This window comes from Sander vitreus, chromosome 9 (genome assembly GCF_031162955.1).
Source record: "Sander vitreus isolate 19-12246 chromosome 9, sanVit1, whole genome shotgun sequence".
Classification (NCBI taxonomy): domain Eukaryota; kingdom Metazoa; phylum Chordata; class Actinopteri; order Perciformes; family Percidae; genus Sander; species Sander vitreus.
Window position 1 is genome coordinate 14,073,103 of NC_135863.1, and position 23,231 is coordinate 14,096,333.

Here is a 23,231-nt window from a genome sequence, read left to right on the forward strand (position 1 = left end):
ATTATTATTATTATTATTTACATTTACTTGTGAGCTTCTGCCTGGAGTGTGCAACTGAACAAGTTGATTGAAGCTGTTTCAAGATTCTCCTACAACGTGCAGTTTGCTTAAAATACTATTTAATTACTGGTTTCTCAAGTGAGTAATTTCATTCAATGGTAAGCTTTAAAGCTTTTTTTTGGTTATGATTCCATGCTCTCAAATAGGACCCCCTTGAAAATGAGATGCTAGATCTCAAGGGGCTATCTTTTCAATAAATTCAATGAGTGCTTGCCAGGTGGTAATGCTAGCTCATTAAAATGACTATATATTTATATATGTTTATCAACTGTATAAAACCACTTTAAGACCACTACATGGTAGCAATCAGAGCCTGCATCACCTACAACAGGGTAGACCTGTAAAACAGGTTACTAACTGTGTAATGTCCTAAAAGTAAGGTGGTGGCTGCTCAGAAACATGAACATAGATTGGACTTGCTGCTGCTTTTAAAAACTAAACGATCAAATCATTGAAACTTCTTTCTTTCACCCTCTTACTTAAACTCGTCCACACTCTCTTTTTCGACCAATTATCTTACTCGCAGTTTAAGTAACAGTGGGTCATACTAGATGCCCAAAGTACAACCCCTCTTCTAGGTTAGCATCGGTTTCTTCCTTTCTCCGCATTCTATTTTTTGTCAGTGATCATTCTGAAAGGCTCAGACATGATATTCTGCAATTTTACTCTTTGTCTAAAATTGACATCTTGTACTGTGGTTGCTAATGAAATCTGAAGACGCTATTACATGACAATTCTGATAGCACATGAATGTCAGAAGATAGCTTATCACCCCTCCCCCAAGCCTGGGTTGAATGCTGCTCAGCTTTGGTGAACAAACATTACAATTAGGATTTTGGAATTATTGATATTTATATAATATTTAAGACGAGCAAGAGAGACCTGAGAGCGTGCGAGTGGTTGTGCCAGAGAGAGTGCTGAGAAAACTGAAACTTAACTTTAATGTGCAATCCTAAGGATTTTGCAACATCTCTAGAACTACAGTATTTGACGCAAGTCTCTGTGAACTGTAATGACAAGCAATAATCCTGTGACAGTTCATTTGGATCGGCATTCAATGAACACATGTCAAATGCTAGCATGTCTCCTATATGAAAGGGATAGATTTTTTTTTTTTACTGTGAGGGGCTGTGGGGGGTGCTAGGAGTTGGTCATTATTTGATAGGAGGAGCCATTTTCTGGAAGGGACTTGGCTTCAGTGGTGGTGGTTGGCTTTGGAGGCCAGTCGGGGTCCACACTGAGCTCCTGGGCCAGATGCATGTAGCGAGCCTTGGGTGCCATCTTGCTTGGGCAACACAGCCGGGATAGACACTTGTACGCTCGCAGGTCAATGGCACCCTGAAAATACGACAACCCCAAAAATAAACAAAAATAAAATAAAGATACCAGAGAAAGGAGGAAATAAAGGGATGAAAGGTTCCACAAATTGGTGTCATATTTTGTTCAGGTTTTCTAAAACACTATTACTGACCAATTCAAATCTGACTGTGACAAGCTAATATAACTGTTGCATGCAAAATATAAAACTGGAGGAGCCTTTTGAATGAAATGTAGGCACATATTTTTACACTGGTAAATTGCAACAATAATCCATGCATGCAAGTCATTCAAAAACAAAATGCAGTATGATAATAGTTTATAGACACCTTCAAGACTGAGCCCACTCCCTAAAAACAAGCTGATGGAGTCAAAGATCAAACAAACAAAAAGGATTCCACAGCAGATAAATGGATTCAAACATTTCTCCATAAAGACATTTACGGCTAGCTTGCTTCAATTTGAAATATTCTTGATATGAACCACTGACAGAGTTGAAAGACATAGGATTATCTAGGACTTAATAGGGAAACTAGTGCAGCAAACATAGCTTAGTAGGATCTTTATAACCTTGCTAAAGGTGGTAAAAGCCAAGGTGGTTCTATGGTGGTTTCTAAAGGAGGTGAGAGCATTACTCATTCACTTGATCATCAAGCTTCAAAATAAACTAAATTACTTCCCAGTCTAAAACCCATCTATCTCAATTTAAACGTGTTTAAAAGTGACCACCAGTAGCTCCAAATTTCAAAATAGCTTTTAGCCTAAACAAGAATATTATTTAGTGAATTACTTGTCTTTAAGAGCAGTTATGAAGCTTATCTCAAAACAGAGCTGGAGAACAGAATGGTTTGGAGTGAAACTGCAACTGTTATCAAGTCCTGAACAGAAGGCCCATCAGAGGGACACCAGAAGGAGAGCACATGCATGTGTTGGTTAGAAGTTAGAATAGAAAGGTGCGCTCCGTCAGAGAAACATTAGAGAAAGAAGAGGGAACACCACACAAGAGGAAAATGAAAGGGCTAAAGAAAAATGTGTCAGATTTTCCCAACCTGTGGTGTCGGAGCGACAGGAGTGACGCCAAAGCTGCCCTGTTTGTCTCGGCTGAACACAAGCTTCCATAAGACGATGTCAAGGATGAAGGTCTATGAAATAGCGTAGTGGGCAGGGGTAAGAATTACAGAGATGCTAACTTGATTTCACATAAGTACTGCATTGTTTTTTGCATAGAGGTCTTCAATTGTTTTTGCAGAGCCACAATGTATTAAAGCTTTAAGTAATATGTGTGGCAACTATTTTCTTCCATCAAGTTGTGCATAAATAATTACATGTGAGGTTAAACAAATTAGTAGGAAGAGAGTGTATGGAAACTACTGTCTCAAAATACTGCAAAACTGCTAAAAGTTTTTAATTATGGGCAAAATCATTTTGGCATTTTATTTTAATTAACTTAAAACGATTAAGGAATTTGCACTGGAAGTTTAGGAAGCAGCATCATCTATGGTGTCTGCTAAGCAGTGCATGTATGCAAGGGCAGTCATCTAAAAGAAGGCAGAGGCATAGTGATACACTGTGTGGCAAGCCAGCATGAACTATCTATTATCATGCAGTGGTACAGCAATACATTATTTTCTTAAAGAGCACCCATCCACCCAAAAGTATGCTGCTTTGATGATTTCCAAAAGCCCAACAAATGTTAACATTTCACCAATAAAACATTCACATACTTTTAGTGTTAACAATAACAGATACTGTAGTTTGTCTCGTCACTTTAAAGAAAAGAACATTTTCATTTAAAAACATAAATTCTTCTCACAACACAAGATCGATCCTGCTGCCCAGCTAAATGAGACAAAGATGAGTACACTGCATGAAAAAAACAAAAGCTGAGCATGAGAAAAACATCTACTGTTACCATGTGTTGAAGTGTGTGTCTTACCTCCACCAAAACAGAAGCAGCAGCATTGACTAAGATGATGAGGAAGAGTTTTACCCTCCATTCAAACGGAACACAAACAATCTGTACAGAGAGAGAAAGAGATACAACGCTGACCTTTAGAGATTATTAGCAAGACAGCCTTCGTTTAAGGCTTCATGTATCTGTAACACTTCAGTTGGGCACATCTTAATGAAATTACAGACTGGGACTTTATATTATATCAAAATATAACAAGAGTATTGTAAACAAAAAAACCTCAATAAAATAAGCTGCAGTCTACACCAGAGCCGAGTAAAGCGGTATGCTTCTTGTGTTTGAAGTTTTCTTACCTCTAAAAACGTGTCAATACTTTTGACAGGATGGAACAGGAGGAAAAGCAGAAAAACATACAAACTCAGGGCAGACAGCACAAAAGGCCCTGGGGAGAGAAAACACAAGCACAAACACACACAAACAATTTTATAACCTATAAAAGTAACTTGATAACTATTTTAGGACCGATTTATTGAGAAGCAGGTTTCTTACAATTCTTGTAGCTAGGCTGCCTGAAGGGTTTGCCCTTTGAGAAAACGACGGCAACAACAAGATACTGGAAGGAGGAGACATAAAAGAGACTGGTGTTTTCGTAGTTTTGGATGTTGTGGTCGTCCACTTCTGTGTCGTTGTGGTCAGACACATTAACACGTGATGACAGGATGCAGGCACTGGGTGAGAGGAGAGTTCAATTCAAGAACAATCAAATAACATTTTCAGTCTGTAGTCAAAATACAGTAATATGTGCACATGGCAATTATTTAAAGGAGCAGTGTGTAGGATTAAGGGGGTTATATTGGTAGAAATTGAATATAAAATTCATAACTATTTTTTCATTAGTGAATAATCATCTGAAACTAAGAATCGTTATTTTTGTTTGCTTAGAATGAGCCCTTCGTATCTACATAGGGAGTGGGTCCTCTTCCACAGAGTCCACCACATTTCAACAGTAGCACAGAATGGGCAAACCCGACAATGGCGCGGAGCTCCGTGGCCTGCTCAGCTAGGCTACTACTCGTGCAAGAATTGTCATATTGCGGCCCTACCGCCTCCCATCTGAACCCTGAAGGCCACTAAATCATGATATGTGATTATTCACAAATCATATCTAGTTAACAAATATGTTGTAATGTTATTTTTGTTTGGCTGAGGTACATCGACAATGACAGCAGGTGCTCACTCTGTAAGTGGTGTCCAAACTGTGTACCAGGATTGCTGTCGGACCCAAAGGAACGTAATGGTCTGGAAGCCCAAGCAGATGAGGATCTGGGTTAGCACAGAGAACAGCAGCGGCCCTGAGATCAGACCTGATGGGGGACGACGTGACACCAGTTCTTTCCACGCTGGATTCAGACTCACTAAAGAGGAGCAGGGAAAATGATGAAGATGGGCAGAAAACAGACATTGTGGGTGGGGAGAAGAGGAAGCAAGTAAAGATATAGGTTAAGAAAAATAAAAACACATAACGCATGGTAAAAAAAACATTTCACCTTATCCTTGCTACTGTTCTTGTACTTACTAGTAAAGACAATAAGGAGGATGATGGCAATATCGATGAAGAGGAACTGGAAGTCTCCAAGGTTGCTGAGGATCTAAGAAACAAAAACAACAGACAGCGCAGGTCAGAGACTGGATTTCCCATTAATTCCTTAGCTAATATTTATGGTGGAAGCAGCATTACGTACAGAGTAAAGGAGAGTGACACTGATGTACTGGATGATGCTGTAGAGGGCCATGAACTTGAACACACAGAAGGAGGTGATGAGAGCAGCACGCCCCTCCCTATAAAAGCAAACAAACACTGTCTCATCTCTCCATCCAACATTTAAAGTAACTTTATGTCATGTAGCCATAAAAACAGAAATGGACATAAAAAAAAGCCATTTTAAAGTACCATGAATGTATTGTGGGGCACACAAATATAAAGAAGGAAAGAGAAACCTGATGAGGCTGGGGACACAGGAGATGTTGGGGGTCCTGGAGGTGAAGGGAGAGGCTACTGAGGCCTCGAGCTCTGACAGAGAGATGCCCCCATGAGCCCTCTTTAGAGCCTGTGCATGAGGAAAGTGAGAAATATAAAGTATGTCCAGACTAGGGCTGCACAATTTGCAGAAAAAGTTACATTGCGATTTACAATACTGCGATTATGATATAATGGTATCATGAGTTTACTTGACTATCAAGGAAAATGCAGAAAATAAGTTACTAAAATTTTGAAATGTGTATTTTTTTTAACATGAACATACAAAGTTAAACGAGCATAAGAAGAAATACATAAACAAAGATGTGTAATACTTTTTCAAATAACTTAATTACTTAAATTAAATAACAAAAATACAAATTCTTATTAAGATCATACATTTTATATGCCCTTATTAATGATGACACTCAAGATGGGTGCAATATAATAACTAGTGATTAAGTTACAAAGTATATTTTGTACAACCTCTTCTTCTCGTCTACATGTTTTGAACCCCTCTACACGTCTGATACTCCCGTGACCATACATGACATACGCGCTACTGCCTTAACAGACTGACGGGTCATGGTGCATCTTTTGTGGAAGTTGTTACGAAGGGCGCGCTTAATACATCCATGGTGAAGCATAATTCAGAGGGCAGATTTAACGTAGATTCAACACAGAAGCATAAACCAGACATTAGTGAATGGCAGGCGAGTGAGTGACGTCAGTGACTGACTGGTGAAGCGAAAGAAGAGTGCGCCCGTGAGCAGTGTCGGACTTTGCGTAGCGGTTGTGTGAGAGAAAAGCGAGAGGAAAAAAAGATCGCAAAAACAATGTAAAGTGAGTTAATAGTAAACACTAAGCTTCTTAAGACACGGTGGCTTCATCTGTTGTTAAAACTGTCAGTAAAGTGACGGGTGTTATACAACGTGGAAACTGCAGTGCAGACAGAGTGTCACACAAACAGCACACCTTTTTGTTTCCTTAAATCGCACAATTTTTGCGGTTATGTAATCGCACAGAGTCACGTCGCGATTGCAATTAGATTAATCAGGCAGCCCTAGTCCAGACTGCAATCAATTAATGTCCATTGACCTGTTATTGTCACACTGATAATTACTTTTTGAGTGGATGTACATACCCCACAGTCGTTTGCTCCGTCTCCACACATCCCCACAAAGTAGCTGTGAGCAAATAAAGAAGAGCAGTGACTCGGTGCTCTATATATATTTATTTAATATGAACTGATGGCTACCAACAGCAGTAGAGCTGTTGGTTATTTAACACACTCTCAGTGACAAGTAGTCATATATTGTGGATGTAATACTTCAATAAACTTTGGACGACTTGTAATTTGTAATTGTTCATCGCTACGTGTGTTCAGCATTAATACTTACTCTACACCCTGCAGCGCCTCAATTAGCTGGGTTTTCTGGTCTGGGGCCATTCTGGCAAACACTGTCCCATGCAGCACCAGCTTCAAGGCAGAACACAGGATCATATCAACACACACATTAGGTATCATGGAGAGAATTGTACCCAAAGAGCAGTAGGAGCAACTTTAACATTTCTACTCCGGTTACAGAAAAAGTTGCAGTGGTGTCCACTCTCATTTAAAAGGCCTCATACCTTTTGAAGCATATCAGGGAAATGCTCGGAGATGACAGCAAACGATTTTCCGTTCATAGCAAAGTGGTACAGCTCTTGTGTTTTGGGCTCATCTACATGGCACACTTCCTCCAGACTGATGTTCACTTCCTGTTGAAGTAATGCAAGCATGGATTAGAGCCAAAACATTAAAAGATACCAATATACTGTAAGGTTGCCTCAATAACTTTAGAGTTGAACCAACTTCTCAGACTGTTAATAACAATTAAGAATTACATTTTTTTTTGCAAAGGTCATAGATTATTGGCAGTTTAAACCAGAACATTTAAGTGTAAAAAAACCTTTGTGTACTAATCTTATCAGTAAATTATTATTATACCAAGTGCTTCATAATTGATATCACTCAAAACCAATATGTGCGTTGGACTTTGGAATAGATGTCACTGATGAGCAGCACACCTTTGAAGACAACATAGTAAGAGATACAACATACGAGTTGCTGAATCAAGCTACCTACAAATATGTTACATTTTGCTTGGCTCTTACTTTGACCGACAATAAGAGGAAATGGAAGGAAAATAGTGGTCCCTCCCACTAAATAGGTGGTCGTCAAGAGCAGCCAACTGACCTCAAAGATTTTACACAACTGGTTTCAAAGACAGTTAAACACAAGTGTGGTTGCCTACATGCAACGTTTTATTGTGTCTGATTGTGCAAGCCTTTTCATTGGTTGCTCTTTCTGTGAGTTTTGTGTTTGTGCGAGTATTTGTGTAAGCATTCGCCCCATTGCCTCACCTCCAGGTGAGATGTCTTGCTGGGCTTCTCGGCGTATCTCCAGGTGATTTTAGCGGCTTGTCCATCATGGGGAGGGAGGGCATCAGCAATGATGACTGTGTCTTTGGGAGGAATCATTCCACAGTCCCGGGCCACAGAGATGGCGGTCAGCATGTTGTCACCTGGAATGTTAATATACAGCACACATTTCCTTTTTTTTCCCCCACTGAAAATTCATTACTTCTTTTATGATGGGCAGCTTGTATTATATATGGGCAGTGGATGTTAATACAGTGTCAAGCTTAGACAAAAAAATTGTTCTTTGTTTAATTTTACTCTGTTCTTCCATATTATCCTCTACCTTTCTCACAAATACACATGCATTATAAAGATTTTCTCTGATCCATTGCTCAACAACCCATATTAGTATGTATCTAGTATGGGTAGACAGATGATAAGGTGAAAGCCAAGCAAGGAAGTAAAAACAATCCTCTGGCAGATATTGGAGTTAGTTTGTGCCAGTTACACTGAGAAGCCTAGAAAAGTTATTAGATGAGATTAAAAGGTACAGTTGAGTAAATACCAGAGGGATTCAATCTTTTGAGGGCCAATATGCAGATTACCAAACTCATTATGCTGCCTGTGTTGCATCAATACATGAGCTTTAAGCAACTACACACAGAGAGAGGCATGAATTGAAGATAGTGTGTCATGTGGACTGTATGTCTGTGTGTTTGTTTGTTCTACTTAATGGCCATATATTGATGCCATTAGTGGTTTAGTTAAAAGCTGTGTAAATGCGTGTATGTGTGCATGGTCTCACCAGTAACCATGACAGTGCGGATGCTGGCTCGGTGGAGGTCCTGCAGCACCGCTGGGGTTTCTGCCTTCAGCTTGTTTTGCATGATGATCAGACCCAGGAACTCCATGTTTGCCTCTATGTGATCCCTAATTTAAAGAAAAATAAGTACACATTTGTACTTATGTGCCAAGATCAAAATACCTAAAATACAAGAGGGACTCGCATACATTTGCTCCCAGTAAATTACTTTTTTACATTTTGAATACACAAAGGATTTTTATTTGACACAAGATCCCCTTCACCTAATGTTATTTATTTATTTATTTATTTATATGTCATAGACTAGAGGAATGCAGGGTGACAGAAACTAAACTTATGGGGGAAAAAAAGCTTCTGAGTTCTCTGGATAGGTTTAAAATGAAGTTCAAAGGCAACCATTTTAACAATATGCAGTACGCTACCTGTTGATGTTCTGGACTTTGTGCCAAGTGAGTTTGGATTCAAGTCGACGATGAGCCAGAGCAATGACCCTGAAACCCTGCTTGGTGTAGCCCTCCAAAATCTCTGCAAAGTTTTCTGGCACTGCAAAGACACAGACAGAGACATTGAAATCCACATTCAGGGCTGGGTTTTCAGTGGTTCCCTACTCTGCAACCGGATATAATTATCGACTGAAATTCCATTATCGGAACAATGACAATAATCTAATTATCGTAGTTATCGGCCAATAATGTGTCATCCACTAATGTATTGTGTATCCTTAAGAATAATACTTTTTTCTTTTCGTGCTGTTCACGACCATAGCCACTGTAGTTACAGTTACTAGACATTTCACCTGTCTCTTTCTTGCAGAGACTAGCCACCACCTCTGGCGCCCCCTTCATGTAGGCATCCATACGTTTCTCCCCCAGCAGACGAGCCACCACACACATCCTCTGGAGTGCTGAGGAAAAGGGAAACTGGCGCACAATACCTATCTCATACGCGGACTGCACATGCACACCCACACAGACACACACAAAAACAGATAACAGTCTTCATCATTCATGTCAAGGAGACTGTCAAGACTTTTACATTAACTGGCAAACATTAGTAAATAGAAGCCCACTATTTATGCTCAATTTTACGGCTCTTTAAAATCTGAAATGTTCATTCGGCTGGAAAAAGAGGAATTTGATGAGTATATTTTCAAAAAGGAAGAAGGCTACTTACCGAGAGCTCATACAGTTCCTAGAATGAGAAAAAGAGCAGAGTGGGTCATGGTAAAACAAATAAACCAGTCACTGTCAGTATTACTAATGTTGCTATTGTTATGCTAGGGTGGTAGGGTCCATTTATGTTGCATCAAGGCACAGTAATATGTTGGTTTTAAATATAGCCAATATACTAAAATGGTACTATAAAAAAGTCAAATAATGTACAAGAATATACAATGCCCAAAAACTGCACTCCAGCTCTAATATTTTATTAATATCATTATATTGATAAATCTGTATGTATTTCAATGTCAATGTTTGTACTGAAAAGATCTGATTTTGGACATTTTTCAGACTTTGAGGACCTGTGGTTATCTTGCTGAATGACTGGGTTGAAGTTCATACCATGTCCTGCTCTGGTGATACGGCAGGCTCTGGGGGCAACAGCTGTTTTGGGGGTCGAACCACAGTGGGCATGATACGGTTGTGAAGAGATGTTTCCTCCTCAGTGGCCTCCTCCAGGATCTGGGCAGGCAAAAATTTAGAGAAAAATAAGGTTCAGAAAAATTTTGCTGCAACAACAGTAAGATATATTAAGAATGTGCAAAAAAAAATATTAGGGCTGTCAAAAATGAATAAAGTAATAACGAGTTAACGTAAATTCCTGTAAACGCCACCATTTAGTTTTTTGATGCACGATTAATGCAAGCGTGTTCTGTGATTTGGACCTTTTTGCTCCTTAGTTTCGAAAATCAGGAAGCAATGCAGCAGTAACGTTGTGGATGGCTAGCAGAAAGCTAAAGTGCTCCGTGATAAAGGGGATCACCAAACCCACCATCTGGCTCGCCGCAGCAGAGTTAGCACATCCTGTGGTGTGCTGAAGGTGTTCATAGAGAATGTGATCTGTGATCCGTGAAACCCCCCCAAAAAAAAGAAACAAACCTCGAGCAGAACTGGATAAAGAAAACGGTCTTTTGAATGACAAGTTTAGTTTCAAAGCCCTTCCAGATAGTTCTCTCGATAAGACTAAAGGTATTTACATGTACTCGCGAGTTAACTATGGACAAATCATTCAATCAATCGATTAATATTAAATACTGTAATCGATTAACAGCCCTGGTAAAAATATTTTACATAATACATTTATTTTAGATTCTTTAGAATTCTTTCATTTTCATTAAGGGTGGTCTGACTAATAACTTTCCCCACTGGGCTTCCCTGACCAACATAATGCATTTGGTTAGATACAGAACAACTCACCCAGCCTGTAGCCTCAAACATTTTGAGGTCCAGCGGGTCTCCAGACAGCTGGCCCTCTATTTTAGTAAGAGTGTGGCAGGTGGCCATACAAGCCACAAACTGGGACTTGACGAGATTTTCCTTGTATGCATTTTCCTCTGACAGGTGGAAACTAGAGAGGCAAAACAAACAGTTATTTTTTATGTGATATTAACATGATGAGAATAAAAATGATTCCATAAGCAATGAATTTCAATGACATGTATAAAAAAAACTAGTATATAGTAGCATTGCACCACAATGTCTAGATTTATACCATTAATTCTTGCCTAAGAAATATGCACATCATTTTTCTAAACATAACCTCATAATCAATAACTACTAGTCTTAATGTAGGGAAATAAATAACCATCACTCAATATTTCTGCACATTACAATATCTGACAAACACCTGTATTACTGTACACAGAATAACAAATTTGATAAGTGGACACTGGTTGGTTGAAGATTTTGTTGATATCTTCTGGTATCTGAATAACAATCACAACACAATCATCCCAATTCATCATCAGTAAGATTTTAGCATTTGGAGGAAATAGAAATGAGGGTAATGAGACCTTCAGAAAAAGATATACCAGTACTTTCCAAACCCTTTCCACCAGGTAATCGGCAAAGTAATACAAGCACAGCAATGGCTAACTAACACAATGGCCTGAGATTTCTTTGGGATGCAGCGGAAATGCATTGAAACAGTGGAAGTTCCACGTTTGATACATTACATTAGAGTACAGACCAGCTTACCTGCCATTCTCAACCCTCTGGACTCCCCACAGGTCTAACCCATCTTCTGTCAGAGTTCCAGTCTGCACTCAGAAAGAAAGCAGAACTTTAGAAGCAGAGTTTGATTGAATCAAATCAAATCCAATTTCTGAAATCCAATTACTAAAAATATTACCTCCTATTACTATTCATATCACTGTGTGTATATTACTTTATATTTTGTTTGTTTCAGGTGTGTACTTTCTTGTTGGACTCCAGACAATAGAGTCTTTAATTAAAACTTCTCTTCTTCAGTGATATGCAAGGTAAGTGCCTACTTGCGCTGCAAAAACAGCAGTCATACCAACAACTAGTACTCACTTTGTCGAAGCAGACCAGGTTGATTTGTCCGCAGATATTGATCCTCTGTGGGCTGATGCAGAAAATGCCAAGGTGTTTGAGGCGTCGCTGGGCGTACACAATGCCAGCTGTCATGGCGGCTGGCAGCGCTGGTGGCACAGTGATGGTGATAATGTCCAGGGACTCTATGATGATGGTCTTAGCTGGCACCTGGGCAGGCAGAAAGAAAAAAAGTCAGGAAACCTTTGTATGTTTGATAATCACTTGTCTTTGATCACCACCTCTACAGCGATAAATCAGCACTTCTTAAACTGGTAATGATTCTCAGTTTACGCTCACTCATTGGTTGAAGGGGCAGCTAAAATCCTGGTTTGAGAGTCTATTTGTCACATTTCCCAACATAAGCTGTCAAGAGCCACTTTTAAAACTGAACAGTGTGGTACAGTCTCTCCGGAGCATGTTTTTCCTCTGATTGTTCATTTTAACAACAAATCCAGAGCAAGAACTCAAATGACTGATCCTCTAAATCCGTTGACAATCTCACAACAACCCTGCAATTGTACAACAAGCGTTACAGAGAAGGAAAAACTAATGTCTCAAACAGTTCATGTTCTGCAGCACACTGGGATTCAGAAATGCTGTTTGTTGTTAAAAAAGCTTTTGCACAATGTTGCACCAAGGGAAGGAAAAGCGAAATAACTAATTTTCACCTACCCTTTACTTCTGAAAGTCTGAACCCATGTAACTCAAAATCAGAACATTGGCATTTGTTAAATCTGCTCGTCACCTCCAAGATTACCTTGTTCAGGATGCTGAGGACGATGGAGTAGACAAAGCCAATTCCAGCCACAGCCACCAGACACAACAGGAAGAGGTAGGCATCACGGTACAGCTTGAAGTCGGTAGGTTTTGGGTAAAGTATGGAGCGCACCAGCTGGCCTTTGGCTGTGCTGAAACCTGCGTGAAGAAGTTGTTGTGAAAAGTTCTGAGTGGAACGTTTTTAAATATTTGACCTTACACTCCTTTCAGATCAGGTCTCTCTGAACTGTGATGAACAAGGATTAAACTGCAAAGCAAGTAATGTGATGGCTTCCTGAATGAAAGCTATATGTCAGACCTCTGAAATGCTGCGTTTCTCTTGTAATGAGCAGCAGTAGAACCTGGGATTTCTGTGTCTTTAGAGAACAGTCTTTTTATTGTAAGTCTGTTACAAACCCTTGTATTTCAGTCAACTTCATTAAGTACAGCTCACTCTATGGAAGTAGCATCTCCAGCAAGAGACTGAGGTCATTACACATCGGGTCAGCATGTCAGGAGGATTACATCATAGATATAATTCTCATATAGTAAGTCGTGTCTCTCAGTAAAACTTAAAACTCAAAGACATTTACACCAATTTACAGATCTTTCAAACACTACCACTTCTAAATACATATCCCCAGACACACACACACACACCTACCTGTGCGGACCACCACAGCCTTGACCAGTTCGCCTGTGTAGAAGCGGGTCTGGATGACGTGGGTGCCACAGAAGAGTGTGTATCTCTTATGCTCCTCTGTGTTATAGGCACTGTCAGCCTCCTCCCCACTCTCCCCAGGCAATGGGTTTGGGAGGTTGGTCTTTGTCACAGGAACACTCTCGCCTGATGGGGCAGAGACTGATATTAGGACCAGCTGCTGGGAGATTTACAGGAAAAGCATTTTGCAGTTTGGAGTCTTCTCCAGTCGCGCATGTACAAATATTCCAAGAGTCTCTCTCTCGTTCAACTTAAATTTTCAGATGTCGCCTCTAACCTGTGAGCATGCTTTCATTGACGATGCAGGTGCCGCTGACCAGCACGGCGTCACATGGCATGATGGTCCCATTGCTGGGGATGACCATCACATCGCCCGGCACCAGATCAGTAGACAAAATCTCTTCAATTTCTGCCAGGAAGGGGGGTGCAATGGAGGAGTGGAGAAGGTAAACGTGTGCATTAAATACAGACAGGTGGAGTGCAGTGTGGATAACAAAATAGAAGACAGAAAATGATGAGTATGAAGAAAGGTGAAAAGTGTGTAAATGAGCCAACAGTAGCAGATGGTGGATGTGGGGGTAAGAAAGGAGATATACTGTGTGTCAGAGCCCCAGAGTCTTGTTCAGCACATCTCTCATTACTCACGCCTCTCTAGGCAGCAAGAAAAAACCTGAGGGATCACAAGCAGGGGTCTGTGCAGCAAATGGATGCATAAAGAAAAGTATAAACGGTGTACAAACTTCCACGGCAATGTTTCTAACTCATTTTGAGCATGAGTTTAATTTTGTCCTTTGGCCAACTGATGGAATTAACTTTAATTGGCTATAAGACGTCTGATGACACTGCCAATGCTCATGCATCACCTCTGCAGACATAATCACCTATTTTAAAAAGGAGTTCAGACATACAAAAGCATATGCAGAACTATTAAAGAGTGCTTTTAAATGTATACACGTTATTCCTGCTGTCTAACATACACACTCTCTCTAAGTCTGCATTGTTCCACTCTAGCAGCCATGTGGAGGACAGCCAAAGCAGGCTGACTGTGTAATTGAGTTTGGCCAAGCACAGAAGGCACACACAGGTTTGGTTTGGAAAGGACTCATCAGAAGCAGGAATAGAATAAACCATGCTGTGTACTACTATTAAAATGACTTGACAGAGGCCATCTGCAAAAAATAAATAAAAATAAATAAATTGACAAACCATTGCTGGCTCGGCATACAGACACACGGACAACACTGTGAGTTGCCACCATATCGTGAAGCATGACGTATTGCTGGAAGAAACAAAGATAGATAGAAATAGATGAGAAACAGGAATTTTCTCTTCCAATTCCATTTAACTAGGTCTTGCCATAACTATGAGGTCAGATAAATGTCTCTGGATTGATAAAGAGTCTCAACGTTTTGTGGAGCTCACCTTTTTGATGGTGTACAGAGAGGTAGCTATGGATATGACCGACATGAAAAGAATGGCCACAGCATAATAGTAATACTCATCAGCACTCCACAGGATCACGCTGAAGAGCTGGAAGATGTAGAAAGGGTTGAGTACCTGCAGAAGGAGACAGAGAGAGATTAGTGTGGCAAATGCAGAGGTGAGAAAATGAAGACAAAACTACAATGAATTTACAAACAGAGAGGTTTACTTCAGGACATGACCAAGATGCTTCCAGGACATTGAGGGGGAAAATCTGATAAATACAAATGATCAAGTTCCCATATGTCCACATAATTCCCATTTACAAGATGTAGGTATTTATGTAGCTTGAGATATATTGGTTTTTGCATGTGCAGGTAGTTTAGCAGTGTTTCAGATTTTCAGTGTAGGGATAAGATACCACAAACTAAGTGTTAAATAATAGTACCAAAGAGGCAGCGTGGGACTAGCCCATTGGGTAATGTTACCCATTGGGTAATGAACGTGAGCTGTGACTCACATCACTGTGTTGGTCTGCAGGGGGGTATTAGTGTAGTATTTACCAACAGACCTCAAACATATTGTACATACATTCCTCTTGTAGAAATACAGTAAGTAGATATCCCAAATAGCTTCCTTAATAAGTATGCACATAACTGGAAAGGTCTCTATGTCTACTAGCTGTGAAAGAGTAAAAGTTAGATACTGTAGATTAGTTATGGCGTTTTTTCCATTACATGGTACCTGCTCGACTCTACTCGGTTCGACCGCGGTGCCCCGTCCTCCTTTTTCCATTGCAGATTTAGTACTGCCTCATGCCTGAGGCGAGCGTGTCTGGTCGTCATAGCGACACCGCAGGACACTGCCGTGACCTAACGCGACACACACACACAGAACGTCGAAGGTGTGTTGTTTTTGACTCTCGGCATGTGGCTGTTACTACAGCCAGAAGACAAATTTTGTTTCAAAAAAAGCTGGAGGCAGCAAAAAAAAAACGCCGCTGGCTAAACTATTTAAAAATGCCGGGTTTGTTCAGGACACCCCCGTCTGTCGCTAGCAATGATGACGCAGTGATTAGTGACGATTCTCTCTGACCAATAGGTAGTCAGCAGCTTTTCACGTCACCTTTTGGTATCGCCTCAGCTCGCTTGGAACCTCGACGAAGGTGATACTAAAAAAAAAAGTACCTGTTAGCAGGGACTCTTTTTTCGTAATGGAAAACCAAAAAAGGCGAGTAGAGTCGAGTCGAGTCCATGTAATGGAAAAACGCCATTAGGGTTGGTTGGACTGTTTGCTTTTGCAGGAACTGAACTGAAACTGAACTTCACAAGTATGCAACCTGTAATGGACGAGCACACAAGTTGACAAGGTGTCTTTCATTCAGGGACAATTCAAACTCTGAGTTAAAGAAAATGCTGCCTGTGTTAATGCAAACTGGGCCCTACCTCTTTGATAAGCAGCTTGAAAACAGAAGGCACTTTCACTGCAATTTCATTCACTCCGAAGAACAGTCTCCTGGGAAGAGGTAAAAGAAATATCCATGAGCCAAGTGTGAACCAGATCCACACACACCCACACCCACACCCACAATAGCAGAGATGCAACAATATACCATTAAAAGGTTAAAGTGGTTACACACCAGTGCTTCCGTAGATGTATAATAAAAACAGCTAATTTGAATGGCATGACGAATGGATTACTGCCGTCTTCTGGCATGGCGTTATTTCCTCTCACACAGGCGCAAAACTTGTGCGCTAGTTAGCAAGTGTAACTTTTTGGCCAAGACACAGGCGACATAAGGGGATGCCACAGTCGGCCTTTGTCACCACTAGTTCTTCTTAGTCTGCCTAGTGTGTCAGTACCAGTTTTCATTTAAAAAAAATACCAGATTTCTCTGATTAGTTCCTCCTCCCATTTAAATATATGGATATATATCCAGGCTCTGTACAATAATAACAATAATAATAAACTGCAGTTACTAGGGATGTTAACAGTTTAATCGTTAACAGACAATAAGAATTTTTACCAATTAATATATAATTAAAATTATATATATATTATTTTAATTATTATATATATATATATATATATATAATAATCAGCTAAAAACAAAAATAAAAAAGTTATTAAAACATTGTGCACTGTAAATGAAAAATAGGCTATAAAATCTATTTCTTAACTGCTAGTTAGCTTGTTGGCACTCACAGCAAAGAGCTACTTGACACATGCCACTTTACCAATGTGGACTAGCGGGTTAAATCGGCTGTCCTACACACAGAGTATGCCAGGCAGACACACAGCTGACAACCTTGTGGATGTGGTGGAGACAGGCTCACGCCGCCGACCGCTGTGGACTTCTGTCAGCTGTGCAAGTTGTTCCAGGAAAGTGGCTGCATGTGCCCACGACAATGCACGGAACAACGTGGCAGAGCAACCGCTACAAGTCATCAGCTGTCCACAGAATGCGGAAAGTATGTCCGAGCCACCAGGACGGGTGAACTGGGACTCCATTGACTGCTTGTTGTTTAACGGTTAATGATCGGTGAACGAGGGTCAGCTATCGGTCAGAAAAAAAACTGTACCCTTCTCCTGTCTGGCTGTCTAAAGCACTGTGACCTGTCCTTCAAACAGGTAAGATGTTACCTGTACTCCTGCTGGTTCCTGGTCAGGCCTGCACTGTGCTCTGAGTGGAGGGTGGAACAGCTGACCTGCAGATCATCCAGACCGCTGTAGGGGAAATATCAGTCAAAGCAGAAGACAAGTCAACACTTTTGATTACACATAACCGTGCTAGCAACGTTAGTGTAACACTGAATACAGTTGTAAATGCAAAGGCTTGTTTTTTTTCATTTTACATTACAGCTCTTATGAGTTAGTTATCATTACAGTTGTGTATTACTGTACACATACTGCCAAATAAAACCCTTAACCAATTCAGCTTCCTGAAAGGGAGGGGTTTTCTGCAGCAGAAGTGCCTGCAAACTGGTATAAAAATAGCCCACACAATTTCTGGAGATAATCAAAGAATGCTCACGTAAAAACGTCAAAGTTCTGCAACCCGTCGTTCCAATAAAACTTTGTGCTATGGAAGGTAAAATAGCGAATCTGAGGGAAATACAATAGGGGAGGGGCAGAGAAAGTCATGTCAGCATTGCTGTATTGTTGTCCACATGCTTAAAAGGCAAGAAACAAAGTACATTTAAAAGGAAACTGACGAGCATTTTCACAAAGTGCAACATCTATAATTCCAATAACGTCAATTTGAATAATTGGAGGAAATGAATTTGTATTGTTGAGTTTTTTGTTAGGACAGGGCCTTGTTATTAACATGGTTAATAGACGGTGCCCACAGGGACAGCAAGGCTAATGAGTGCATGTGTCTCTGTGCCTAAACGAAAGAGAGGGGCAAAGGCAGAATTTAGTTTTATGTAACATATCTTTAACAATCTGTGATATCACTATCATAACGTAAGTATGGAGTGTAACTACACATTCAAACATGGCAACCCTGCTATCAACTTTGGAAACAAAACACTGATAGGTGGTTGCCAGTTGGTGCATTCTGTGTGTGTGTGTGTGTGTGTGTGTGTGTGTGTGTGTGTGTGTGTGTGTGTGTGTGTGTGTGTGTGTGTGTGTGTGTGTGTGAAATACAGTATATTGTGGAGACAGGTGCCTACCTGTGTGGGCTGGTAGTCAGCATATCTTCTGATGAGCTCCTGAGCGTGGCCGCCATCAGAGGGGTGGGGGGTATGTCCGTTGGCAAGAGAAAGGGAGGAGAAGGGACAGGAGGGAGAGGAAGGGGAGGAAGGGGAGGTGGTCTGGGTCTCCAGGCTGTGGAAGGGATTACTCCCTGGGGCCAGCATCACTCGCACCCTGGCCAGGAACCAGCGCCGGAACTCGTCCTAGTCAAACAAATGCACACAAAGCTGTAGTACTGGACTTTGAGGGACCTTCACTCATTAACCCCATAACCCTCCTTCATTATTAACTAATCTTAACACTTATACTGCTGTCTTTAGTACATTTCTGTCAAGGAAGCCTGTGTAAAAACATTAGAAGGCCAGATATATATATATATATATATATATATATATATATATATATATATATATATATATATATATATATATATATATATATATATATATATATAGCATATGGCCCTTATGCATTTGGTGCTTTGCAGGTGTTATTTTCAGACCCTGCTTTACCCTTCCTAACCCTACTCACTAAGAAGTGAGCAGTAACAAAATGCTTACACTTGAAGGGTGCTCCTAATGCTTTAACCCTAATGAGGTTATTTAAAATTCAACAGCCACATAAATGGATTAATGCGCAGATGGTCTCTCACACACACACACACACACACACACACACACACACACACACACACTAAATGTATTTACAGTAACATTACAACATATTGGTTGTATTCACAGTTTTAAAAGCTCAAGAGCTTGAGGTTTCTATTTTCCATTTTTGCCTATAGTATACGTCAAGCTGTGCCTTACAGGATTTGGACTTGACTCTCCTGCAGTTAACTGGCTTGAAGATTCAAAAAAAGAACCCTGGGAGTGTTTCTATTAAACCACAGAGTATGAAAGTAACATAAAATGTAATTATGCCTGCTAGATGCCTGATACTGAAACAGGTTTGCAAATTAAGTTACACTTATAAAATAAGTGCAATTTAAAAAGTGCACCTTCCAGGATGCTGCTACACTGGGCTACAGCTTAACCTTTTTTATACGAGCCACAGTGGTAAATCTCCTTACTTCATCACCTGTGTTCACTACTTTACCATTCAACTACCATTCTGGGCTTTTAATGGCTCAACATGACTATTGAAATAGTATAAATGTAAATATAAAACCTCACATCTTAGCTTGCAATAAGCTGCACCTAACACTTATTTTTATTATCGATTAATCTGCCGAATATTTTCTTGATTAATTGTTAAGTAGGGTTGGGTACCGAGACCCGGTGCTAATACGGTATCGGTGCCTTAACGACCGGTATCTACCGGACCGAATAGCAACGCGGATCTAAGTGCCTCATTTCGGTGCCACTTAAATGCCTGCGCTGCTCTCTGATGCTCCAAAACGGAAGTCACAGGCAACAGAAACATCGCTGCATTTGACGCTAGTTAACATATACACTTGACACTTGGCAGCAGGTAACGTTAGCCTACCATTAGTTAGCAACTAATTTAAACATGGTTAAAATGCTGACAGCTAAACGGTGTAAAGTGTGACTGTATTTCACTGTAGAGGATTCCAACACCGGAATGTAACAGTCTGCAGCTGCCATTGTCAGAAAAACCACACAGACGGTATGTTTAAAGTTACTGTAAAATACCCTGTTCCAATCTGGTGGTTGTTTTTGTCGTTTAACAGCAATTTACTGGTGAAATAAGTTATTGTTATTAGATTATTAATAAATCATTTTATTTTGACCATATGGCCTTAGTACTAAACAAGCTGTTCTTAAACGTCACAACTGTAGTTTCTGTGCTCTTTTTTTCTTCTTTATTTTAGTATCCATTTAGGCACCGGAACCGTTTTAAAGGTATCGCTTTAGCACCGGTATCTGAAAAAACCCAAACGATACCCAACCCTATTGTTAAGTCTATAAAATCTTTAAAGATCGTGAAATGAATGCCATTTACAGCCAACGGTGATGTCTTCAATTAGCTTGTTTTGTGCGATGAACAGCCAAAAAACCTAAAGACATTTAATTTACGGTCATCCATGACAAAGAAAAACAGCAAATCATCACATCTAAGAAACTGAAACCAGAGAATATTTGCTTTAAAATTGACTAAAACGATTAATCAATGATCCAAGAGTAATTGATTAATTATTGCAGTTTTACGTTCTACCTACTGTGGAGCGCAGCAATACCACTTCGGCATCACGGGCTGTGGTACGGTTGCAGGTGGATTTGACGCACCACTCTGGCATCCAGTAGAGCAGCAGGAGGAGGAAGCCCCCTGTACACAGCACCCCGATGCCCACAAGGGCCAGCCGCCAACGACACAAACGGTAGCCCTGCAGCTCCTAAAGGGTGGAAGGAGAAAAGGGGCTGCAGTCTGATAGGTCGGAAAGCATGAATTCCCACACTGATGTAAAATAAAAAAAGAGGCATACCATCTCCTCCTCTTCCCCTTTGTTGAGGACCTTCAGATCTTCCTTCTCCATGCTGCAGAACAGTATGCCAAGCCCCTCCCTTAGTCACTGCAAACACAACAGACAAAATGTCAGAGTGAACAGTGTGGAAAAACATTTCAGCTCCGAAACAGCAAATCAAAACAGTGGTTCGACACCAGCGGGTCAGACCCCTCAGGCAGGGTCACAAGATGCTTTCCAACAATATGATGCAAAAGAGTATTGTGTGGAAAATACTGAGTATTTGTCATCAACACATTCATCCCATTTTGCTATTATATAATGATGCAAAACAGGCTGAAAAGCTTTATTTTATGCAGTTAACTCTGTATTTCTGTGTCCCGTACATACAACGGTGCTGAGCAAATGGGGATGAGGAACAACTGGATATTCTCTCATCTAATTCATCTAAAATGCATGTTTGATGCTTTCATATTTCAACACTTTTACTAACATTAGATTAGAGACCTAATTTACCTGTTGGGCCACAGACTAAAGGAAATGACACCACCCAAACTAGCAGTTAGTCCGACTGGCACAGACATGTTGCTGTTTGTAACGCTAGATTTGGTTTATCAAAGACGCTAGCAAAGCAACACAGTACAGAGAATAAACACAGCAGAAACATCAGATAGGTCAGATCATAGTGTTTAACTATATATCTTTAAACTTTACAGTTACGGCTGAAAATGACAACAGAAATAAACAAGTTTGCCAATTTCACATATCTCCCCAATTAAATCAACTCATTTGTCCACTCGGAAGTGATTTTTGTGTTACCAAACAAGTGGTGCAATGGAGAGGCAGCAGATGAGAACACTGTGACAGACTTACAAATGTTTAAGATTGTAATAATGATTCCCAAGCATCATGGACTTATTTGATATGTTACATTCAACATATTTCGAATACAGCCGTGGTGGCACCTAGGGTTGGGCATCGTTTTGATTTTAACGATTCTGATTCCAATTCCGATTCTTCCTTTCGATTCCGATTCTTGGAGAGGTGGAGTTGAAACGGGTCACATGCCTATTTCCACAAATAAGAGGAAAGTTTTATTTTGAGTCAATGGAGGTTTGCAGTTTTACTGGGCTTTTTCAACGTAAAATAAAGCCCCACTAGAGCGCTGCTTACTGTGCTCCATGGCTGCAACTAGAGATGCACCGATTACAACTTTCTAGGCCGATTCCGATTTCCGATATCCTTTGAGTTAGGCCAGCCGATACCGATTTTAGCCGATTCCGATTTCATTTTTTCTAACCACTTTACAGCACACACAAATATTTATTTGCCATCTTTTCTTTAATAGAAAATGTTACATTTTGCATAGAACATTTTTTAAATAGATAATTGATCGCTATAAAATACAACTATATAAATTACTCCTGGTGTGGGAAATTAACACACATCTAAAGTGCAATGTTATGGAAGAACCGTTTCCTTCTTTTCACATCCAATATCCAACTAAACAAATGTTATATATATAGCAAACTAAACTTCTGTATGTATGAAAACAGGTAATGGCAATAAAATATTATAAAAATAACAAATAAAAATAAAATAAATATAGCCTTAATGCAGTATAAATATATTTCTCAAAACACACACAGAGGCCTGTTTGAACGTCAATAGTAACGTTACCTAAACAGCGTGTAGTTCCTTTTCTAGCAAGTTTGCTTTATGTGTCATTGTGCATAAATGTGAACGCTACCGTTGCTGTCAACAGGCTTATCTGCTAACGTTTGCTACCGATGGTTACCTCGGAACAATCCAGCAAATAGACGGTAGGCTACCCTAGAGTGCCGTTACCTGAAACCGATGATTTAACGTCACCGCTCATTTTACACACAGTTTAACAACAAAACTAAACTCTTTAAAGATGACTATGTTTTTAATGTTGGTTTTAAGTGGTATGCACCCCCACTAACCTGGAAAGCGTTTTAAACAGTACGTTAATACAGCGTGTCAGAGGAATACAGCGTCTCTTTTTGTTTTGTCTCCTACAGTGGCCAGTGGGGCGTCAGAGGCAGAGGGACCACACAGCGTTTGCTAACGTTAGCTTCTTGTCTCATCTGGG

At 40.2% G+C, this 23,231-nt stretch overlaps 1 protein-coding gene across 2 annotated transcripts in view; it reads right to left on the reverse strand.

Annotated features, from left to right (window-relative positions):
- Positions 1–13: 13 nt before the first annotated feature.
- Positions 14–23,231, reverse strand: part of atp13a3 (ATPase 13A3) — a 40,954-nt gene continuing 17,736 nt past the window's right edge. Inside the window, exons 3-34 of one of the 2 annotated variants that reach the window (XM_078258836.1) lie at positions 21,137–21,223; positions 20,873–21,046; positions 18,666–18,890; positions 18,023–18,093; positions 17,632–17,715; positions 16,434–16,503; positions 14,989–15,123; positions 14,773–14,845; positions 13,844–13,975; positions 13,510–13,692; positions 12,847–13,004; positions 12,069–12,257; positions 11,730–11,791; positions 10,950–11,100; positions 10,095–10,214; positions 9,706–9,723; positions 9,329–9,482; positions 8,955–9,075; positions 8,515–8,639; positions 7,713–7,873; positions 6,939–7,067; positions 6,707–6,786; positions 6,451–6,493; positions 5,288–5,397; positions 5,032–5,128; positions 4,866–4,938; positions 4,527–4,704; positions 3,839–4,017; positions 3,643–3,731; positions 3,314–3,394; positions 2,427–2,519; positions 14–1,398 (exon numbers count right to left, since the gene is read on the reverse strand). In XM_078258836.1, the coding sequence (XP_078114962.1) occupies positions 1,201–1,398; positions 2,427–2,519; positions 3,314–3,394; positions 3,643–3,731; positions 3,839–4,017; positions 4,527–4,704; positions 4,866–4,938; positions 5,032–5,128; positions 5,288–5,397; positions 6,451–6,493; positions 6,707–6,786; positions 6,939–7,067; positions 7,713–7,873; positions 8,515–8,639; positions 8,955–9,075; positions 9,329–9,482; positions 9,706–9,723; positions 10,095–10,214; positions 10,950–11,100; positions 11,730–11,791; positions 12,069–12,257; positions 12,847–13,004; positions 13,510–13,692; positions 13,844–13,975; positions 14,773–14,845; positions 14,989–15,123; positions 16,434–16,503; positions 17,632–17,715; positions 18,023–18,093; positions 18,666–18,890; positions 20,873–21,046; positions 21,137–21,187 (3,807 nt within the window). In that variant the 5' untranslated portion in view covers positions 21,188–21,223 and the 3' untranslated portion in view covers positions 14–1,200. The remainder of the gene's footprint in view (positions 1,399–2,426; positions 2,520–3,313; positions 3,395–3,642; positions 3,732–3,838; positions 4,018–4,526; positions 4,705–4,865; positions 4,939–5,031; positions 5,129–5,287; positions 5,398–6,450; positions 6,494–6,706; positions 6,787–6,938; positions 7,068–7,712; positions 7,874–8,514; positions 8,640–8,954; positions 9,076–9,328; positions 9,483–9,705; positions 9,724–10,094; positions 10,215–10,949; positions 11,101–11,729; positions 11,792–12,068; positions 12,258–12,846; positions 13,005–13,509; positions 13,693–13,843; positions 13,976–14,772; positions 14,846–14,988; positions 15,124–16,433; positions 16,504–17,631; positions 17,716–18,022; positions 18,094–18,665; positions 18,891–20,872; positions 21,047–21,136; positions 21,224–23,231) is intronic. The other variant, XM_078258837.1, reaches the window with a different exon arrangement.